Below are 21,920 nucleotides of genomic sequence, written 5' to 3'. Positions count from 1 at the left end.
TCAGTGTTAAATCTCGGTGTCAGCGATTGACAGTGGGATTTAACTGGTTAACAGCGGCAGGCAGATCTTTGATCCACCCGTTTGATTGGCTCCAAATGTATTCTGCAGCAGGAAAATGGACTCCAAACATACAGCCAACGTCATTAAGAACAATCATCAGGGTAAAGAAGAACAAGGAGTCCTGGTAGTGATGATCCAGCCCCACAGGGCCCCGATCTCTACATCATCATTGTGTTTGTCTGGGATTACATGGAGATACAGAAGGGTTTGTAGAAGCCTCATACACAAAAGATCGTGGTTAGATCTCCACGATGTTTGGAAAAACCTCCCTGTTGAGTTCCTTGAAAACTTGTGTGCAAGTACAGTGGAACCTTGGTTTAAGAGTAACTTGGTTTTAGAGCGTTTTGCAAGACAAGCAAAGCTTTTTAAAAATTTGTAACTTGGTTTAAGAGCAATGGTTTGCAATAAGAGCAAATACTCACCGTGCACACTTCCGGTTCTGTCCTTTCACCGCGTTCTGACCCGCTCTGGAGGTAAGTTTTTGTCCATATGTACTTTACATAGTATGCCATTGTACAGTACAGTATATACTATACAGCATGTCTATCAATTTGCATTTGTGGATACAGTATTGTACTTTCTTATTGATAACCAGTGCAGTACATTGCTTGTACCTCCCGCACACCAACAATTCTATTGTAAGCTAAAGTGCACTTTAATTTGCTTTATATGCTTTTACTGTACTGTATTTTGGATTAGTGTAATGTAATAATTTTATATGAATATAGGACATTATTTTGTATTACTGTAATAAGTTTCTATATATACAGTAAATATTTTTGGGTTGTGGAATGAATTGTCTGAGTTTCAATTATTTCCTATGGGAAAATGCGCTTTGATATAAGAGTAACTTGTTTAAGAGTTCACTCCACGAATTACGCTCATAATCCAAGGTTCCACTGTAGCTAGATGAATTGATGGTGTTTTGAAGGCAAAGATTGGTCACACCAAATATTGATTTTCTTTAGATTTCTCCTTTGTTCATTAACTTTGCATTTTGTTAGTTGATAGGAATTAATTATTAACATTTCTATCTCTACCTAGTAGCACATATATACACAGTCATATGAAAAAGTTTGGGCACCCCTATTAATGTTAACCTTTTTTCTTTATAACAATTTAGATTTTTGCAACAGCTATTTCTGTTTCATATATCTAATAACTGATGGACTGAGTAATATTTCTGGATTGAAATGAGGTTTCTTGTACTAACAGAAAATGTGCAATCCGCATTTAAACAAAATTTGACTGGTGCAAAAGTATGGGCACCCTTATCAATTTCTTGATTTGAACACTCCTAACTACTTTTTACCGACTTACTAAAGCACTAAATTGGTTTTGTAACCTCATTGAGCTTTGAACTTCATAGGCAGGTGTATCCAATCATGAGAAAAGGTATTTAAGGTGGCCACTTGCAAGTTGTTCTCCTATTTGAATCTCCTATGAAGAGGGGCATCATGGGCTCCTCAAAACAACTCTCAAATGATCTGAAAACAAAGATTATTCAACATAGTTGTTCAGGGGAAGGATACAAAAAGTTGTCTCAGAGATTTAAACTGTCAGTTTCCACTGTGAGGTACATAGTAAGGAAATGGAAGAACACAGGTACAGTTCTTGTTACACCCAGAAGTGTCAGGCCAAGAAAAATATCAGAAAGGCAGAGAAGAAGAATGGTGAGAACAGTCAAGGACAATCCACAGACCACCTCCAAAGACCTGCAGCATCATCTTGCTGCAGATGGTGTCAATATGCATCGGTCAATAATACAGCGCAAGTTGCACAAGAAGAAGCTGTATGGGAGAGTGATGCGAAAGAAGCCGTTTCTGCAAGCACGCCACAAACAGAGTTGTCTGAGGTATGCAAAAGCACATTTGGACAAGCCAGTTACATTTTGGAAGAAGGTCCTGTGGACTGATGAAACAAAGATTGAGTTGTTTGGTCAGACAAAAAGGCGTTATGCATGGAGGCAAAAAAACACAGCATTCCAAGAAAAGCACTTGCTGCCCACAGTAAAATTTGGTGGAGGTTCCATCATGCTTTGGGGCTGTGTGGCCAATGCCGGCATTGGGAATCTTGTTAAGGTTGAGGGTCGCATGGATTCAACTCAGTATCAGCAGATTCTTGACAATAATGTGCAAAAATCAGTGACGAAGTTGAAGTTACGCAGGGGATGAATATTTCAGCAAGACAATGATCCAAAACACCGCTTCAAATCTACTCAGGCATTCATGCAGAGGAACAATTACAATGTTCTGGAATGGCCATCCCAGTCCCCAGACCTGAATATCATTGAAAATCTGTGGGATGATTTGAAGCATGCTGTCCATGCTCGGTGACCATCAAACTTAACTGAACTGTAATTGTTTTGTAAATAGGAATGGTCAAATATACCTTCATCTAGGATCCAGGAACTCATTAAAAGCTACAGGAAACGACTAGAGGCTGTGATTTTTGCAAAAGGAGGATCTACAAAATATTAATGTCACTTTTATGTTGAGGTGCCCATACTTTTGCACCGGTCAACCCAAATTGTTATAAAGAAAAAAGGTTAACATTAATAGGGGTGCCCAAACTTTTTCATATGACTGTATATATATTTTGGGCGGCACGGTGGCTCAGTTGTTAGCACTGCAGCCTTTCAGCGCTGGGGTCCTGGGTTCAAATCCCACGAAGGACACCATCTGCAAGGAGTTTGTATGTTCTCCCCGTGTTTGCGTGGGTTTCCTCCGAGTACTCTGGTTTCCTCCCACACTCCAAGGACATACAGATAGGGACTCTAGATTGTGAGCCCCAATGGGGACAGTGTTGCCAATGTATGCAAAGCGCAGTGGAATTAATAGCCTATAATTAAAACCTTGGTTTAAGAGTAACTTGGTTTGAGAGTGTTTTGCAAGACAAGCAAAGATTTCTAAAGATTTGTAACTTGGTTTAAGAGCAATGTTTTGCAAAAAGAGCAAATATTCACCGTGCACACTTCTGGCTCTGACCTGCTCTGGAGGTACCTTTCTGTACATATGTATTGTATACTGTATACAGTATACCATTGTACAGTACAGTATATACTATATAGCATGTCTATTTGCATTTGTGAATATAGTGTTGTACTTTCTTTCTGCTAACCAGTACAGCACATTGCTTGTACTGTACCTCTCGCACACCAACAATTGTATTGGAAGCTAATGTGCAGTTTAATTTGTTTTACATGTTTTTACTGTACAGTATTGTGTATTAGTGAACTGTAATAATTTTATATGAATACAGGACATTATTTTGTATTACTGTAATAAGTTTGTATAAATACAGTAAATATTTTTGGGTTGTGGAACGAATTGTCTGTGTTTCAATTATTTCCTATGGGAAAATTCGCTTTGATATAAGAGTAACTTGGTTTAAGAGCTCACTCCCGGAACCAATTATGCTCGTAATCCAAGGTTCTACTTTATAATTTATATATATATATATATATATCTATATCTATATCTATATCGCATACATATGTATACACACTTTTTCGAACTTCTGCTCACATTTTTAGAATGGTGGATAGAGATAAATGATACTGTAGTTGGCATGGACTACAATGATTATGTTGCTAAAATAATAAAAATCGTACTTACAGCATCTATAATGACAGAGTCCGGTGTTCGGCCGGTGAATGCATAGCCAAGTTTTCTTGCTCCTTTTACAAGAGCTCCTTCATCTGCAAAACACAATTATTTTATGAACAGAAACAGAAAATACAGAATGATGTGATATCTTTATGACCTCACCAGCGTCATCCTCGTACCCGTCTATAATCTCGCGCCTGCGCAACTACATTACCGGCACTCACGCGAGGGAAACTTTATGCTCAGCCCCACAATAGGGGCACAGCAAAATACGCCTGTGCAAGACTCCAGCAGTGTGGACGAGCACGGGGGCGGCGTCATCCATGGAAATCATGACTGGGGGACGGTGAACAGCGGCAGGAGGGGGGACAGGAGCTGAATTAGAGCCCGCCCATCTGGCCAACCAAACTCATTTGCATAGAAAGTGGTAAGATTTTATAAAGTTCTTTTAGGGGTCTGCAAGGGGGGCCAGCAACAAGGTGCACCTTCCTAGAATGCAGCCCAGGAGCTGAAGAAGGGGATATTTTTGGTTTAATAGGGAAAAAACTGGTGACAGGTTTCCTTTAAAAGTCTGTGTGTATTAAGGGTGTCAACTGCAAACTTTAAGGGAACCTGTCAGTACACATTACATATGGAAGTAGCTGTATACAGTATATACTTGATACAGAATACATAAAAATGGACTATTTTAGTGCCACTCATGAGCAATCTAGTGTAGAAGCCATATGTAAATCAGGTGGAAAGTGCACTGGGGGCGTGTCACTGCACTTGGAGGAAGCAGTTTAACTGCACTGACACGCCCCCAGTGCACTTCCATCTGTGTTTCTATTTGGCTTCTACATTAGATTTCTCTAGGAAACAAAAGAGAACTGGGAAAAACATGCACCAAAATGTGTGACAATTACATACCAGTATTAAGGCTTCAGGATCAGACAGTACAGGGTTTTCTTTTTATTGTCATCTGTAATCATTGGGACACGTAGGCCTGCTGGAAACAAGAGAGTGGCCCATAGAGGTCAAGAATGTGATCACTTACCTGGCGAGGAGGCCTGATAGATTATTTTATCTTCATCTTTTTCTGGGACCACTGTGTGACACACGGCAAGTAATGTAAGAAATTCCTTAATCACCAGTGCTGTAGGCTGAAATAAAATTGTACCGACAGTCAGCATTAATCATTAGCCGAGCAATGTACAAACCAACATGTAAGGGGTTAACCAACCTTTAAATACTCTTGTATCCAAAAAGTCCATGAAAAATATCTTATCATTGTAATAAAAAAAATGTAGTACTTTATTACTCCTGTAGGGGCGCTGCAGGGAAACTGAACAGTTCCTACTTGTCTGTCCCACAGAGGTTCGATCACCAAGACATCTTACAGGAAATTATGGCATTATAACTTACATATTCAATAACTTGCTGATTATTGATGATCCAACCTCTGGAAGCTGTGCACTATTGTGCTTTACTACAACCAACTGGCTTAGGTACTTGGCTCAGATAGGCGTGACAATCGGACTAGATCAAAACCAAAACAAACCTGTCGAAAATTCAATCAATAAAGGTCAATCTGTTTGGACCTCCACCGACCACAAGAACAAAGCAACCTAAATCCCCTAATCAGGATTGATGGAGGTGCCAATCATAAATATATTGCCTATCCTGAATGTATTTTGTGGAATGCCCCCTTTAAATTGGTTTATTTCAAGGCAACCACACCGAAACCCTGATAAGAAAAAAATGTCATTGTAAAAAAACAGATAAATGTGAAATGTAACTAAAATAATATGACATAAATGATGACAACTCTGGAAATTGTGCCTGAATGTGCCAAGATTTAGTATCACCAAAGAGAGTTATGTCCTCCCCACTGTTGTAATCACAAAACACTGCAAAAGACATAAAAAATGCAAAAAAGCCAAATATAACATGATAAAATAATATGACAGAGGTGGTGACAGTCCTGGAACAGTCAGCATAGTCTCTGCTGGATAATATCACATTCCTGACAATTGTTTTGATGCATTTTTTTTCCCAGGAGATGCAGATTTGGTGCAGCAATTTTGTGTATAAATTTCAGCACCATATCTATATCTCTAGGCAACCCCCTCCCCCCCACACACACACACACACACAGTTTTCTGCCAGGAGATGCAGGTCTCATTGTACTCAGTTCACTTGAGGTGAGGTCATTGAGTTCAAAGAGGTCACCTGAGGTCAGTTAAGGTGGGGTACTGTGGGAACCTCCAGCTTTGACCGCAGATAAACTGAGTGACGTCACCGCTCACAGCTGCGACTCAGTCAGTCTCTTGGTGAAGCCACTGCGTGCAGTCATGTTCTGTGCCCACACACTGTGACTGCAGTATATAGAAGAGCTGGGATCGTTGTAAGACCTCGGGTGGATTACGTCAGTACGGGTGTTTGAGGTTAATAAACTGGAGAAAGAGGGAGATTTTTTTTTGGATGTTATTTCAAATAAAGGATTTTTTCGGTGTTTGTATTTATTCTTTTCACTTACAGTATTAGTAATGGGGTGAGGGGTCTCATAGACACCTCCCTTTACTAATCTAGGGTTTACTGGCAGTTGTGAGCTATCATAAATCAATTATGTTACCCTGATTGCCACTACATGAGGAAAGTCAGGATGAACAGTGTGAAGTGCAGGGACTGTCACATCTAATACGTGCAACAATTTTTAGGCTGTGGGGCCAAATAACCATGGGCCTCCCCAGCCTGAGAATACCAGCCCCCAGCTGTCGGCCAATGATTTTCACACACTCATTGGTTCATATGCACATTTTCTTATCTGATCTGCTATTCCCATGGTGTAGAACCAGTCCTATAGCAGTGGGCACATACCATATTCACAATTGTTTAAATTACAGGCTTAAATGTATTATTCTCTAAGTACTGCTAAGATTACCTCCAAAACAATGCAGGCACCCCCTAAGAGAAGCGCACTTACTAGGCCCCAAACAATTAGTGTTGGCAAGTGAATGGTCTCTCACATACAAATCTGCGTCTGTCAGGTTCCTCTACGTTCTACAGCAGTTGGCTCCCCCTGGTGACTGGAAGGAGTATCACTCATGCCGAGTGATACTGGTACCTGATCTGTGTGTGAGAGCTGCAGTGCAATGCAACTGGAATGATGAGGAACCTCAGTTTAAGGCCAAAAAGAAAAAATTCCCTTAAATATAACCTTTAATATGACATTTAAAAGTTATAATAATAGATAGATATAATTTACCAAAGTGTAACACTCACCCTAATAGTGTAGGGACAATGAAACAGTTTCCGGGGGGGGAATTATCCCTATTTTACCCCTGAAGTCACTCTACCTAGCAATGGACGCCCTAGGGATGTGGCGCCCCCATTCACCGACGGGAGACCCTAGAGTACCCTAGATCGCCCTACACTACACTAATATGTGCACAAAAAAGGTGAATTAAAGTAACCTGATAATAAAGGTTGTCAACATAATTGTATGACTTATGTGGCCAAAATGCATCAGATCCTCATGATTAGACATCGTCCCGACATGTTTCGCCTTGTTAGCTTCACAGGGTCCATCAGGGGACAGTTGTAGATAGAATCCATGACTAAAATTACATCCCAGTGGCAGCCATAGTCCAGGTGCTGTGAGGAGAATCCCTGTAAGGAACCTGACAGCGATGCAGATCTCTGTGTGAGAGCCCATCCACCATCAGCACTTGCCAACTATAATTGTTTGGGGTCTAGTGAGCGTGATATTTTTTTCTTTTTTGGGCGGCAGGGCAGGGTTGTCTGCTTTCTTTTGGGTGGTGTCTGCTTTCTTTGATGAACAGTCCTGATGTACTCATTAACTTTTTTAGCTGCTTGGACTTCCTTATGGAACTGCAACCAGGGCTTATTTTTGTATTTTTGGAGTAGGGCTTATATTTTAAGCATACTCCAAAAAGCTCAAAAAAAATCCTAGGGCATATTTTCATGGAAACAGTCAAAGTTTGATAACTAAATATTAAAAAAAAGAAAAAAAAAAAAAAAAAAAAGGACAACCCCTTGAAGATGACCATGCAAATTTGATGTCAATAGGTAACCATTTAGTCTAATAGGTAAGGAGCAAGGAAAGCATACGGAGATATCTGCTATCAGAGGAAACAAGGACCAAGAGTAGATTTTAAAACAATCAGCAAACAATAGTAACTGGTTATAGGTCAAAAATCAGAGTTGCAAATTTACCCATTTAAGAAATTGAGACGACCTCATGGGCCCACAACATGGGGATTAAAGTGGAGTATACGCTATTATATAGGTGATGCTCCTTTCCCCTCTCCCAATGCCCTGATGACAGGCTATTTAATGCGGACTGGCGGTGATTGCCGTTCACGCCATGCCTGATGTGGGTCTGTGAAGCTGGGGACGCCCACTTCCTTACCCATAACAGAGATGTCCGCGGCGCATGCCTTGTACCGTTCTCTACTCCGCCCACACCCAGGATCTCTCTAGCGGTGTGAGGTGACGTCATGTGTGAGTCACTTCCGCCGGTGAGACCTGGAAGTGAGGGGCGGACGGGGGACGCCAGGCGCAATGCATGCGGCGCAGGTTGGGACAATCTTTGTGGGTTTAGGAGCGTATATAGGAGTACATGTAGGGCACACCAGCCACACACCGCCCCCCGAAGAAGCAAACGCTGCGAAACGCGTTGGGCTTCCTCCCTCTGTACCGGACCTCTGCCCTGGCACTTGCCTTGCACTTTGCACTTTATCATGGGTAAGTAGCAATGCTATTGTTTTACTATCTGTAATCTTCTCCCTGATTGCCTAGGGAGCATTGCTTGAATCCCCCGTATTGTAATTATTGTGGCAGAGGCCCATGGTCTGGGAATTAGTTTCTGGGATCTATCTCCTGCACTTATGATCTTTTATAATGCTCACGATATTTACTGTTTCCTTGTGTAGGTCTGCTTATGTACATTCATACTTTGATATTCACAAAGGACTTTGTGTCTATTTATTACATCATGCTTGGCCCTTTAATACTCCTTTTCCTCTTCTTTAAATATATAGAAGTATATGAATGACAGCTTTATACAGTATATTCACTTGATTTAATAGAAGGGGTGTAATAATGTAACTTTTCACCTGATAATACTTACACTTTCCCCTTCAATGTTTTGGAAAAGCTTCGGGTCATCAAAGTCACAGGATTCGCTTGTTGTTGGCAACTGGCTGAAGACAAATTTATCAATTATTTTATTAACATGTACATATTTGAAGAAGGTTGAGTGTCCTAATAGAGGGCACAGCGTATACCAGGCACTTATAGCTATTAGACTTCATAGGTAGAAGTCACATCTGGACCCTGGTGTCTTTGGGAGCCCAAAGACTACCACATTGTATTGTGACACATGGCAGATGGGGGGGGGGGGGCTGGTATACATTTTGCATTGGGGCCCAGGATCTTCAAGTTACAGGTCTGGATTAGGTGCAGATCAGTCTTTTTGATATATTTGTAGTGTGTTTCTTCCTGACTGAGCAGTCCGCCCTTTACTAAGGCTGTGTTCATCCTCCTTTACAGCTGGATCATTTCTGCCCAGACATGTAGGTTTTAACTCAGATAGAGGCATTTTAAGTTAGGGTACCAGTATATAAGAGATCACCTTGCCATGGTTACTGGGCTCACATGCATTGGTCAATACATAGTATCTCTTTTTTTCAAATATTCCTATAGCAGTAATGCAATACCAAAGTTCTCTTATTCATTGTTAGCATTTTAGAGTGCAGCTGTATGTGTTTTGTAGCTATATTGTGTTTTCAGCTGGCACCTGTTCACAGCTGTTGGCTGTGTGGGTCAGTCTTTTTGATATATTTGTAGTGCATTTCTTTCTGACTGGTCACTTTGCCCTATAACCATGCTTTGTCCACCTTCCTTTATAGCTGGATCCTTTCTGCTCAGACATGTAGGTTTTTAACCCAGATAGGTATATTTAAGTTATGGTCCTAGTATATAAGAGTTCACCTTGTCGTTGGTTATTGGGCTCACATGCATTGGCCAATATATAAGCTAAGTATCTCTCTTTTTTTTTTTCAAATATTCCCATAGTAGTAATGTAATACCAGAGTTCCCTTATTCATTGTTAGCATTCTAGAGTGCAGCTGTATGTGTTTTGTAGTTATATTGTGTTTTCAGCTAGCATCTGTTTATACCCGTAGGATGTGCTGGTCAGTCTTTTTGATATATTTGTACCACATAGTAATGTGACACATGGCAGATGGGGGGGCTGGTATACATTTTGCATTGGGGCCCAGGATCTTCAAGTTACACTTCTCATTCAGTCAGAATGCACAATGTATGGACCAACCATGGGGAATGAGATCAGTTCAATTAATAAACTTAAGAAAACTTAGCAAATAATCGCAATAATAATAGCAATCCAATTTACAGCTCTGTGCATTACTTTACAAAACTCCCAAAACTAGTAAAAGATTCCAGGTTTTATGGCTCGTGTGCCAACACTATGTAGCGAAACGCAGTTGTTTTGTTACGGAAACACGGATACTCCAAGTTCTACAGTATGCTTATAGCCAAGAAGCTCCATAGTCTGTAATCTGAAGCAATGCTTTTAGAGGATTACTACTTAATATGACATATAATATGACATAGGGCAACATGGTGGTTCAGTGGTTAGCACTGTACCCTTGTAACACTGTGGTCCTGGGTTCAAATTCCACCAAGGATGACACCTGTAAGGATTTTGTATGTTCTCCCTGTGTTTGCATGGGTTTCTTCCCACACTCCATAGACATACTGTGGAATATGTTAGTACTTTATAAGAAAATGAAACAAATAAGTATGACAAAGTATGACAAGATTATTCTTCTCATACAATACAATATGATGTTCTCACAAAAAAGTATGTCCACACACAGCCTCCATGGAGAATGATGACCCACACAACTCCCATGAAAAATGATGACCCACACAACCCCTATGAAAAATGATGACTCCCACAGCTTCCATGGAAAATGATGTCCCCACACAGCCCCCATGGAGAATGATGTCCCCACACAGCCCCCATGGAGAATGTTGTCCACACACAACCTCCATGGAGATTGATGACCCACACAACCCCCATAGAGAATGTTGTCCTCACACAGCAACCATGGAGAATGATGACCCACACAGCCCCCATAGAGAATGTTGTCCTCACACAGCAACCATGGAGAATGATGACTCACACAGACCCCATGGAAAATGATGTCTCCACGCAGCACTCATGGAGAATGATGACTTACATAGCCCCCATAGAGAATGATTTGCCCACACAGCCCCCATGGAGAACAATGACCCACAGAGCCACCATGGAGAATGATGACTCACACAGCCCCCATGGAAAATGATGTTCCTACACAGCCATCAATGGAAAATGATGACTCACACAGCCCCCATGGAGAAACATCTGCCCACAGAGCCCCCATGGAGAATGATGACCCACACAGCCCCCATGGAGAATGATGACCCACACAGCCCACATGGAGAATGATAACCCACACAACTCCCATGAAAAATGATGACTCCCACAGCTTCCATGGAGAATAATGACTCACACAGCCCCCATGGAGAATGATGTCCCCACACAGCCCCAATGCAGAATATTTTTTTAAATTTTTTTTATAGTACAGGAAAAACTATTTCTCTCTCGGTTCCCCTGCAGGTCTTGTCTGTGCAATAACATCAGTACACAGCTGATGTGAGGGAGCTTATTTTTCCCTGTTCCATCATTTTATTGACCGGTATCTCATTCGGTGGGCGCAGACACCAGTGAATGTGAGATGCTGGGCAGAGGGCAGCTGCGTGATGCGTGCTGATTGTGCATGGAGCCCTTAAGCTGCCCCAGTCCGCTGACCACACCACAGCAGCCAAAGAGGTGCATGTGTCTCATAGTCTAGTGTCCATCATCACACATATCTGCTTCTTGGAGAAGTTCCATTTGTCTAATCCATATAAACTGGACTACACTCGGTTGTAAACCCAGTCTTCAAGCTTTAGGAAGTGCATAGCAGAAACAACAGATTGCTTGGTTTGGTAAATCTGAGTGAATTGTATATTAGTAACACAGGAGAAATGGAGGTACACAACTGAAAATTAGTACAAAGACCAAGATATGAATCTATTCACTATTAGCAGATTAGCAAATAGCTGGAAATGTACAGAAACAATCTATATATATAATTGCCTTATTCTGTCTGTCTGTCTGTCTGTCATGCTCCAAAATTGTGTCCTTACGGTGACACTAAGTGTCCTTACGGTGACACAAAGCTGATTGGCCGCTGGGCTCGCCATGGCCCCGCCCCCCCCGCACGGATTGGCCGCTCGCCTTGCCTCGGCTCCTCCCCCGCATGGATTGGCCGCTCGCCTCGCCTCGGATCCGACCCCCCCGCACGGATTGGCCGCCACTCACACTCAGACTCACACTCAGACTCACACTCAGACTCACACTCAGACTCACACTCACACTCACACTCACACTCACACTCACACTCACACTCAGACTCAGACTCAGACTCAGACTCACACTCAGACTCACACTCAGACTCACACTCAGACGCAGACTCAGACGCAGACTCAGACGCAGACTCAGACTCACACTCAGACTCAGACTTACACTCAGACTCACACAAACACTCACACTCAGACTCAAACGCACACTCACACTCAGACGCAGACTCACACTCACACTCACACTCAGACTCAGACTTACACTCAGACTCACACAAACACTCACACTCAGACTCAAACGCAGACTCACACTCACACTCACACTCAGACTTACACTCACACTCACACTCAGACTCACACTCAGACTCACACTCAGACTCACACTCAGACTCACACTCACTCAGACTCACTCAGACTCACTCACACTCAGACTCACACTCAGACTCACACTCAGACTCACACTCACTCACACTCACTCACACTCAGACTCACACTCACACTCAGACTCACACTCACACTCAGACTCACACTCACTCAGACTCACTCACACTCACACTCAGACTCACACTCAGACTCAGACTCACACTCAGACTCACACTCAGACTCACACTCACTCACACTCAGACTCACACTCAGACTCACACTCAGACTCACACTCAGACTCACACTCAGACTCACACTCAGACTCACACTCAGACTCACACTCAGACTCACACTCAGACTCACACTCAGACTCACACTCAGACGCAGACTCACACGCACACTCAGACTCACACGCACACTCAGACGCACACAGACGCACACTCAGACGCACACTCAGACGCACACTCAGACGCAGACTCAGACGCAGACTCAGACGCACACTCAGATGCACACTCAGACACAGACTCAGACACAGACTCAGACGCACACTCAGACACAGACTCAGACTCACACGCACACAGACTCACACTCAGACACAGACTCACTCACACTCAGACTCAGACTCACACTCAGACTCACACTCACACTCACACTCAGACTCACACTCAGACGCAGACGCAGACTCAGACGCAGACTCACACTCAGACTCACTCAGACTCACTCAGACTCACTCAGACTCACACTCACACTCAGACTCACACTCACATGCAGACTCAGACGCAGACTCAGACGCAGACTCACACTCAGACTCACTCAGACTCACACTCACACTCACACTCAGACTCACTCACACTCACACTCAGACTCACACTCAGACTCACACTCAGACTCACACTCAGACGCACACTCAGACGCACACTCAGACGCACACTCAGACGCACACTCAGACGCACACGCACACAGACTCACACTCAGACACAGACTCACTCACACTCAGACTCAGACTCACACTCAGACTCACACTCAGACTCACACTCAGACTCACACTCAGACGCAGACGCAGACTCAGACGCAGACTCAGACGCAGACTCAGACGCAGACTCAGACTCACACTCAGACTCACACGCACACTCACACTCAGACTCACACGCACACTCACACTCAGACTTACACTCAGACTCACACAAACACTCACACTCAGACTCAAACGCACACTCAGACTTACACGCACACTCACACTCACTCACACTCAGACTCACACGCACACTCACACTCAGACTCACACGCACACTCACACTCACACTCAGACTCAGACTTACACTCAGACTCACACAAACACTCACACTCAGACTCAAACGCACACTCACACTCAGACTTACACGCACACTCACACTCACTCACACTCAGACTCACACGCACACTCACACTCAGACTCACACGCACACTCACACTCAGACTCACACGCACACTCACACTCAGACTCACTCGCACACTCAGACTCACACGCACACTCAACGCAGCAGACACACAACACCCAACACACAAACACCGCGGCACACACAAATATACGCACATACCGCACAACACACACATTGCACAAAACATACCTCCCCCCAAAACACACACACCCACACAAACCGCGCAACACACATACACAACGATACAGACACACAGCGCTCCACAAATAACGACACACAACGCAACACACAAACAACACCGCTCTCACCCCCCGCTACACCCAGACAACACCCAGAACATGTACAGCCCCTACACAAACACTTGGTAACTACACACAACAACATATACATATAACAAAAATCATACATTAACTACACAATACGTAAATTCTAGAATACCCGATGCGTAGAATCGGGCCACCTTCTAGTACTATATAAAGATTTACTTCATTTAAACACCTTTCAAGTACCACAAATTAAAGGGATCTTTTAATAAGACTTGTACCGCCCCGCGGGCTCGGTTGCGACCGCCGAGCTGCTCAGATCCGTGCTTGTACTGCGGGTGGTGGCTCGAGCCTCTCACGGACCCGGGGGTCACGTCGCTCTGCAAGGGAGTTGGCACTACACGCAGGGATTTGGGGTGTTTGATTTGGGATGATAGTTCGTGACGCCACCCACGGGTTGTGGTGATTGTGGTCCCGGGCCCCGGTAGGCGAGGGCCAGTGTGCAGGGTGAAGTGTTGCCGTGCAGTGCGGTGCGGTGCCTGATGGCACTGGTGTACTCACTCTGACACAAGACACTGGAGTCTCTGGTAAACCAAACGGAGTGATGAACGGGGCCCGCAGCCGGCTGTAGCTTCTCCCGGAATCGGTTGGTGGTTTCCGCCTTTCTCCTGCACCTCTGTGTGTAAATGTTTGACTCCTATGCCTAGACACCGGTAGTCCGCTCCCCGACTTGTATTGGCCGGAGGGGCCCATTTGCCCGCAGACGCTGGCCCTTTGGGTCTCTATGCCTTGGCGGTGGCTTTACCCTGTATGGTTGGGCTGTTGTCTTCTAAAGGGACTTGTGTGCGATAGGTCCTTAAGTCCAGTCCACAATCAGTTGATTCGACTCAGCCCTGTCGGTTCAGGGCTTTGTACTGGGTCTGAGTATCCTGCCTGGTGCTCCGGTATCCAGTTGGCTCCCCGGTTTGGTTCCGGCGGGCCACTACCCTGTCCCGGTCCCTTACAGTTCCACCGGTCATATTCCCGGTCTCTTGCAGGCGGCCACCACCGTCTGCCTCCTTTGCAATGGTGACTGGGCTCCGACCCAGCCACCAGAGTAGTCTATGGCAGGCCTGAGTGCAGGTCTGCCTGTGTACTTGTCTGCTCTGCACTCGTACTTGAATTTGACTCCTCTGGAGCCTGAGCTGGCTCCACCCCTCTTGGTGTGGACATCAAACCTGGAGTGTGGTGACAAGGTTTTTTAGTTTGGCTGGTGTTACCTAACCAGGAGGGGGTGTGGTGTTGTGTGTGACTACCTGGGACGACCCGACTAGTCCGGGGCGTCACAAGACACACATGGTGTCATGATCCAGGGCCGGGATTCTCCGCTCCAGAGTTTCCCAGACCCAGCCTGGTCATATTAGGGGTTAACTCCCATCAGCCTCGTTCTGGTTTCAGGAGACACATATCTGGCCTCTGCAGTTGCATCCTGTGCTGGTTATAGTTTTGCTCTGCAGCCTGTGACTAGCTCTGGTGAGAATTCCTGTTTGATCCAACTCCTTGGGCGGCACAGTGGCTCAGTGGTTAGCACTGCAGTCTTGCAGCGCTGGGGTCCTGGGTTCAAATCCCACCAAGAACACCATCTGCAAAGAATTTGTATGTTCTCCCCGTGTTTGCGTGGGTTTCCTCCGGTTTCCTCCCACACCCCAAAGACATACAGTTAGGGACTTTAGATTGTGAGCCCCAATGGGCACAGTGTTTCTGATGTATGTAAAGCACTGCGGAATATGTAAGCGCTATATAAAAATAAAGATTTGATTTTTTTTTTATTTAGACTCCTTGTTACTGTGCCCTGACTTGTACCCTTCTCCCTTCTCCGTTCGGCCGTCTGTCCCGGGTCCCTGACTTCCCGCTCCTGTCTGTTGTTTGTGTTTCCCTCTGTATACCTGATCTCCCGACTTCCGACTCTGTTCTGTTTTCTGACTTGGTTTTGTTCCTCTCTTTGCAGTGACTCGACTTTCCTGGCTAGACCCTGACTGTTTAACTACTCTATTGCCCCCTGGTGGTTCGCCTGTTTACTGCCTGCTGAAGTTACTCTGCTGTACTTGAGCTGCCTTTCTGTTACTGTGTAACTTTGTCTCTCCTTCACTACTTTGCTGCCACCTAGTGGGGAATACACTGTACTACGTCCTACCAAAATTTTGTATAGCATGACACATGGCAAATACACAATTGATAAACCAACAGATCAAACAAGCATATGTGAATAATTTAACTATATATTAGGGTTTGCTCACACTGGCGAATAACTTGTATGAGTGCAATGCGAGAAAATAAAGTTAGTATTCAGCATGAGGGAAAAAGATCAGCATGCGGTCAGTGGATGTGCATATCTATGGGTGCAAGAGAAGAAACAGATGCCGCACGGACCATCCTAGAGGCATGCCGGCGCGTGTGCATGACATAGGACGCGTCATACACCCCGGCTTCAGAAGGAGAACAAAGATGGCCGAAAGAGGAGGCGCCGCACCCGGAGAATGGAGCCACCCAACTGACCCGTCTGCACCGTACCGACCGTTTAGGTGAGTATTATAAAGTCATTTTTACGTTCTACACAGCAGCCTGGGCTCTTATATACAGCATGTTAGAATACTGTATATAAGCCCACTGGTGGGGGCTGCAGCTTATAGTCGCCAAATCTGGTGACAGGTTTAAAGGTTCAAATGAATTAATGTTATAAAGACAAGAAAAAAGGGAAAACAGCCAGCACCAAAATCTCAAGAATAAAAAAAACTTTTCTTTATTTCTTCATTTTTAAACAAGAGTGTGCAAACATGGAACAAAAAACATACCGTACCCTAACATGTTTCAGACCTCACAGGGTCTTTAGTCATAGGCTGAGCCTGTCCGAGCCCTGATCTTACTCCCCATCTCCCCCACCTTTGGGGCAGGCTGGAAAACACAATAACAAAACCCCTCAAAACAACACGGACAAGCGAGAACGGAAACACGTACACACTGCACTCAAAACACAAAGGAGACACAATATGTGTACAGGGGAACAATGAAAAAGGGAAGAAAGTAACGCAGGGTAACATTGACACAACTGAATGGCAACACAGATCACCATAAACAGGATAACTACTAAGACCAGGATCGCTGGAGCTTATGCTGAAGCTATCATCGGCACATACTGGAAGAAAGCTGTGCCTTCAATAGGAAGGAGACAGCTGCAAGTGACAATTAGCAACTTGAGCTCTTAGATCCTGCTCACCAGTCTGCAGGAATTAACTCCTGCAGAGCTGAAGACCAGTGACCCTGAATCAGCAAATGCTCGGCTCTGGCTGAACAATTCAGAAGCCTCAGGTTGCTTGTCAGACTCTGTGGTGTGAATAGTGTCTGACGACTCCATGCCAGTAGATGCGTGCAGAGCTGAACATCATATGACAATTGGTAGGATATCAGCAAAATTATTTTATAACAAATGCATCAGAGGAATAAAACAAAATTAATTGCAAAAGGTGCCTATAGCCATACATCAAAAATTCCAATTTAAAATGTGGGGAAAAAAGTCTCTTTATAACCATTACGTTGGCACACTGCTCGAAGAATGACTTCCTTATAACTACACGCTACTGGTGTTCACTACACAGAATTCTTTCTTCTAACTCTTCAAATACAATACACAAATATACAACATAACACGCACAATCTACACACGTCCAATAATGGCACGTCCAATAATGGGCACACACCGGATAAGATTTATAAAAACTAGTGCATTGTTTTAATTTTCCAATGTTTGTAAAAAAATTAAAAATAATTAGATTTATAATCTGGTTGAAATGAGCCACACTTCTGATTTCCCGTGCACTCTTTTTTATAATTCTTTCTACTTCTTAAAGAAGCTCTATGATTTAATAAAACGATGTCCAGCAGACAGAGATAGGAATACATTTCATTGTATGTGATTCGATATATATTATGTTTCATCATTTGCTAATGATAGGGCTTGTGGGTACAGGAAGCAGTAGGACAGCTGAATGACATCACTCCAGGACACTATTTAAAGGGAGCCATACATTTTAAATTGCCATAGTCACCAGACAGCTATTACTTTACAATTAAAAATGAGTTGACCCGTTGATGTTCAGCTTCTGCGAGTTCAGCCGGAGTTTACATAAATTTCAGTTTGGGGCCCCGACTTGACCTGAACCTCATTGGTAGTGTCATGGATGTGTCACAGCCTGTCTCGGAGGTGTCATAGACGGCTGACAATCCAGTGGCAGAAAGTGATAGAAAATCCCAGAGATTAGCAGCACGTGTTGTTATCTGACAGTTCCCTGTTTCTGCAGCAGCGGACTCTATGACCCTGGGAAACTGTCAGTTTTTCCTCTCAGTTGCCAGCCTCTGACTTCCTTTATAAACCTCACCATGGGGTGGGTTGGTGCGGTTTATAGTTGTTACTGCCTGTGGTCTGCAGTGGCCGCCTCCTCTTGTTGTTCTAGAGACTTCTGTGATAGCAAACATCAAACACTTAGTAGCAGCTATCTACCTGGGCTCAGCTGGTAGCATTTGTATTTCCTCTGTATTGTTTCCTTTTGTCTCCCTAAGTGTTAGTTACCTTCCATCCTTACTTAGGACCCAGATCAGGGTTTGTCTAGGGTGAGGTATGCCTGTTCGGTGACTCATGAGGAACCTATATAGGGCTGGTGAGTGCAGGGAGGGTGAGCTGCAGATTGTTGTCAGTGGTCACCACTTCCCTCTTTCCCTAATGATAGGGCATTCCTTTTCCCTTCCTTTCTTTTGACCTGTACGGCTGGTATAGTTTCTATCTGCGGTCATGACAGGTAGTCACTGATTGGGCAATTCGGCTCTCCGCCCAGTCACAAACAGAGCAGTTCCAGGTGAGGAAAGGCAAGTATTTTTCTTTTTTTTTTTGCACACATTACATCCAATAAAGCTGCTTTAACCCCCAATGCAAAGCAATCAGAGACTGCAAGCACCAAGCACACTGATGCTTGATCGAGTAGTTAGCTACGTAAAGAATTCGAAGACTGATTTTTTTTTTTATAAAGTCCATGTTTGGTACGAACACCGAACTTTACTTTTCGGCTTCACTCATCCCTACTTACAATCTCTCCATACACATGCATGATCGGGACTGCTGGATGTGCATGTGTTTTCACGATACGATGCCAATGCTGGAATGTTCCGGTAGCTTGGTATCTAACGTGAGAATAAAAGGATTGGGCTTATTGATATCATGACTCTCTCATGGCTCTGCTCATATAGATCCACTGTACTGTATGTGTTGTTTTCCTTTTGTCGGTTTCCTCCGGGGGTTAGGTCATTTGGGAGGAGCCTATTCTGTCCGGACTTGTTCTGGGGGTCATGTTGGTTTTTATTGGAGTTGTTTCTCTGAATGCTGCCAGTAGTAGTTCCTGCTTTGCAGTGTGTGCTTCCTGGTTCCCGTGAATTTCTGATCTTGTCCCGCTTCCAAGTACTCCCTCCTCTGACCTTCATTCCATCCAGTCTTGTCTTACTTCCCCTGTCTCTGTATCTGCTCTACGCTTGCAATCTCCTGTCTACTCCCTACTCCATACTTACTTGTTTGCTCCGCTTCTGACCCTGGTTTGTAGTCTGACTTTAGCTCTGCTTCCCTCTGGCTCTTGACGTGACCTCCTGGCTTCCGACCCTCTGCTCTCACCTGACTCTGGCTTGCTTGCTCCTCTGTACAGACGTGACTTCCCGGCACCGACCTTAGGCTTACTAACCACTCTCGTGCATCCCTGCATTGGTGTTAGTGACCTCTAGTGGGCTTGTGCTAGACTGCACTCAGGAGTACTCCATCCTCCCTGAGTTCCTGCGCTCCCTAGTGGTAGCATCACAATTGAGATTGAGCATGCCCAATCGTTTTGGGTTTTTTTTCTCTACAAATGCTGAACCAGCATTGGCAGACTGGTCCCAGTAGGTACAGCTGATCGAACTGTTCTGCGTATGGCCACCATTAGAGGTATTGTCTTATGAAGAGAAGTGCTTATGCCTTAGAAAGAGTAAAATAACATCTAGGGTCAGCTCCTTTTCCGATTCCTGATCCATCAAGCCCCATGATCAGTGCGTAAACTCATAATCAATATGAAGTGTATATAGGAAAATTGCAGCAGTTTCAGCCTTTAGGAAACCGCAGTATTAAAAGGTAGAGCTCCTTTAGTTACTGCTAATAATCCTCCGGGATCAAACACTGTCTCGCAGGCTGACTCTCTGCCTGTTGCGTCTTACTGCATTCTTCTAGAAATCCCTCCATAGTGTAAAGGGGTTGTGCAACTCTCTAGATATCAAAGAAAAAGAAAAGCACATGGTCATTTAAGTCCAAGAATAAGAGGAAATGTCAACAATCATGGCTAAGCTTGTGCTTTAATGTAGCGTATCCGGGGGGCTTCGTAAGTGAATCTGCCCTGCATTTGGAAATAGCTCCTAGCAGTACCGAGGATTTGTGTCTGAGCGTTCGGCCAAAGCCTTAAATCGCCTGAAAATAATTACTACGCGAGATCCTTTAAATAAACCGAGAAGAAGAAAAACACCTAATCAGGGGCTGCCATTGGAGTCTTTTCTCCCTTGTATACACATGAAGGCATATGGTCATATATTCATGGAGAATAACGTATACATATGTCGATGAAGAGAGAGGAAGTCAAACATGCGGCTCTGTGAAGTCTGGATTAAGAGACTGCGAAGAAATACTACACAGTATAAACCTTTCCGCTTTGAAAGAAGAGACCTTGGAACAAGCTAAATGGAATATTTGTAGCCAAATCTCACTAAATACGGCCCCGCTGACCACTAATCACAGTGCGGCCAATGTTCAGAACAAGAGGACTATGCCAGGAACGGCTCTGTGTACAGCATTAATAATCAGGGCTAACGCGTTTCACAGTTACATAAGGAACATTTATAACAATTGTACCATTTTTTTCTCCATAATAACAGATTTTTATAAATGTACATACAGTAAGGCTATGTTCACACAGGGCATTTTTGTTGCATTTTTTTAGCATGGGTATTGCTTTGATTTTATGCAAATACATGCTAATAAATCCCTGCCTTCACAGTCCCAGCAAAGCCCATGAGATTCCAGAAATCTCATGCGCACAAACACCTGCAGTGTTTTTCAGACGGTGTTATCAATCTCCTTGGTTTTTGCTGCATGATGCATTATTAAAAGAATGAACATGTTGGTTTTTGCCTTGGTTTTTTACCCTAGTGATGGGCGGACTCGCAGATACCCTGGATCGGTGGGTCTAACTGGGTTAATAATAAACCCGGTTTCGGACCAGAATTGATCCAAGGTATCTGGCCGGACGCTGATCCCCATATAATATGGGGACCAGAATCCGTCACTTAAAAATAGTGTTGGAAAGGATAGGGGGGATTGGAGCAGGCGCGTTACTTATCAAGGCTCTTGCATGGCTGTACTCCTGGCACCTCCTTCTACTTCTGTGGCCGCTCATTAGCCTCATGCATATTCACTGCTTTCCCCACCCACCGGCGTCTGTGATTGGTTGCACTCAGACACACCCCCACCCTGAGTGACAGCGTGTTTGACGGCTTCCAAGCACAAAAGCTATGCGCGTTTAATCGTGGTGTAACAATAAATAAAAAATAAAATTGGTGTAGGGTCCCCCCATAATATACCAATCACAGACACCGTGGGAGGAGAAAACAGTGAATATGCAGGAGGCTAATGAGAT

General features: G+C 44.2%; 1 protein-coding gene across 1 annotated transcript in view; it reads right to left on the bottom strand.

Annotated features, from left to right (window-relative positions):
• Positions 1-21,920, bottom strand: part of ATP8A2 (ATPase phospholipid transporting 8A2) — a 1,156,459-nt gene that overhangs the window by 794,091 nt on the left and 340,448 nt on the right. The window contains exons 16-18 of the mRNA XM_075337374.1: positions 8,803-8,875; positions 4,705-4,810; positions 3,678-3,760 (exon numbers count right to left, since the gene is read on the bottom strand). Of these exons, the coding sequence (XP_075193489.1) occupies positions 3,678-3,760; positions 4,705-4,810; positions 8,803-8,875 (262 nt within the window). The remainder of the gene's footprint in view (positions 1-3,677; positions 3,761-4,704; positions 4,811-8,802; positions 8,876-21,920) is intronic.

This window comes from Anomaloglossus baeobatrachus, chromosome 2 (genome assembly GCF_048569485.1).
Source record: "Anomaloglossus baeobatrachus isolate aAnoBae1 chromosome 2, aAnoBae1.hap1, whole genome shotgun sequence".
Classification (NCBI taxonomy): domain Eukaryota; kingdom Metazoa; phylum Chordata; class Amphibia; order Anura; family Aromobatidae; genus Anomaloglossus; species Anomaloglossus baeobatrachus.
Note: the sequence above shows the minus strand (reverse complement) of the source record. Positions and strands in the feature narration are given on the sequence as shown.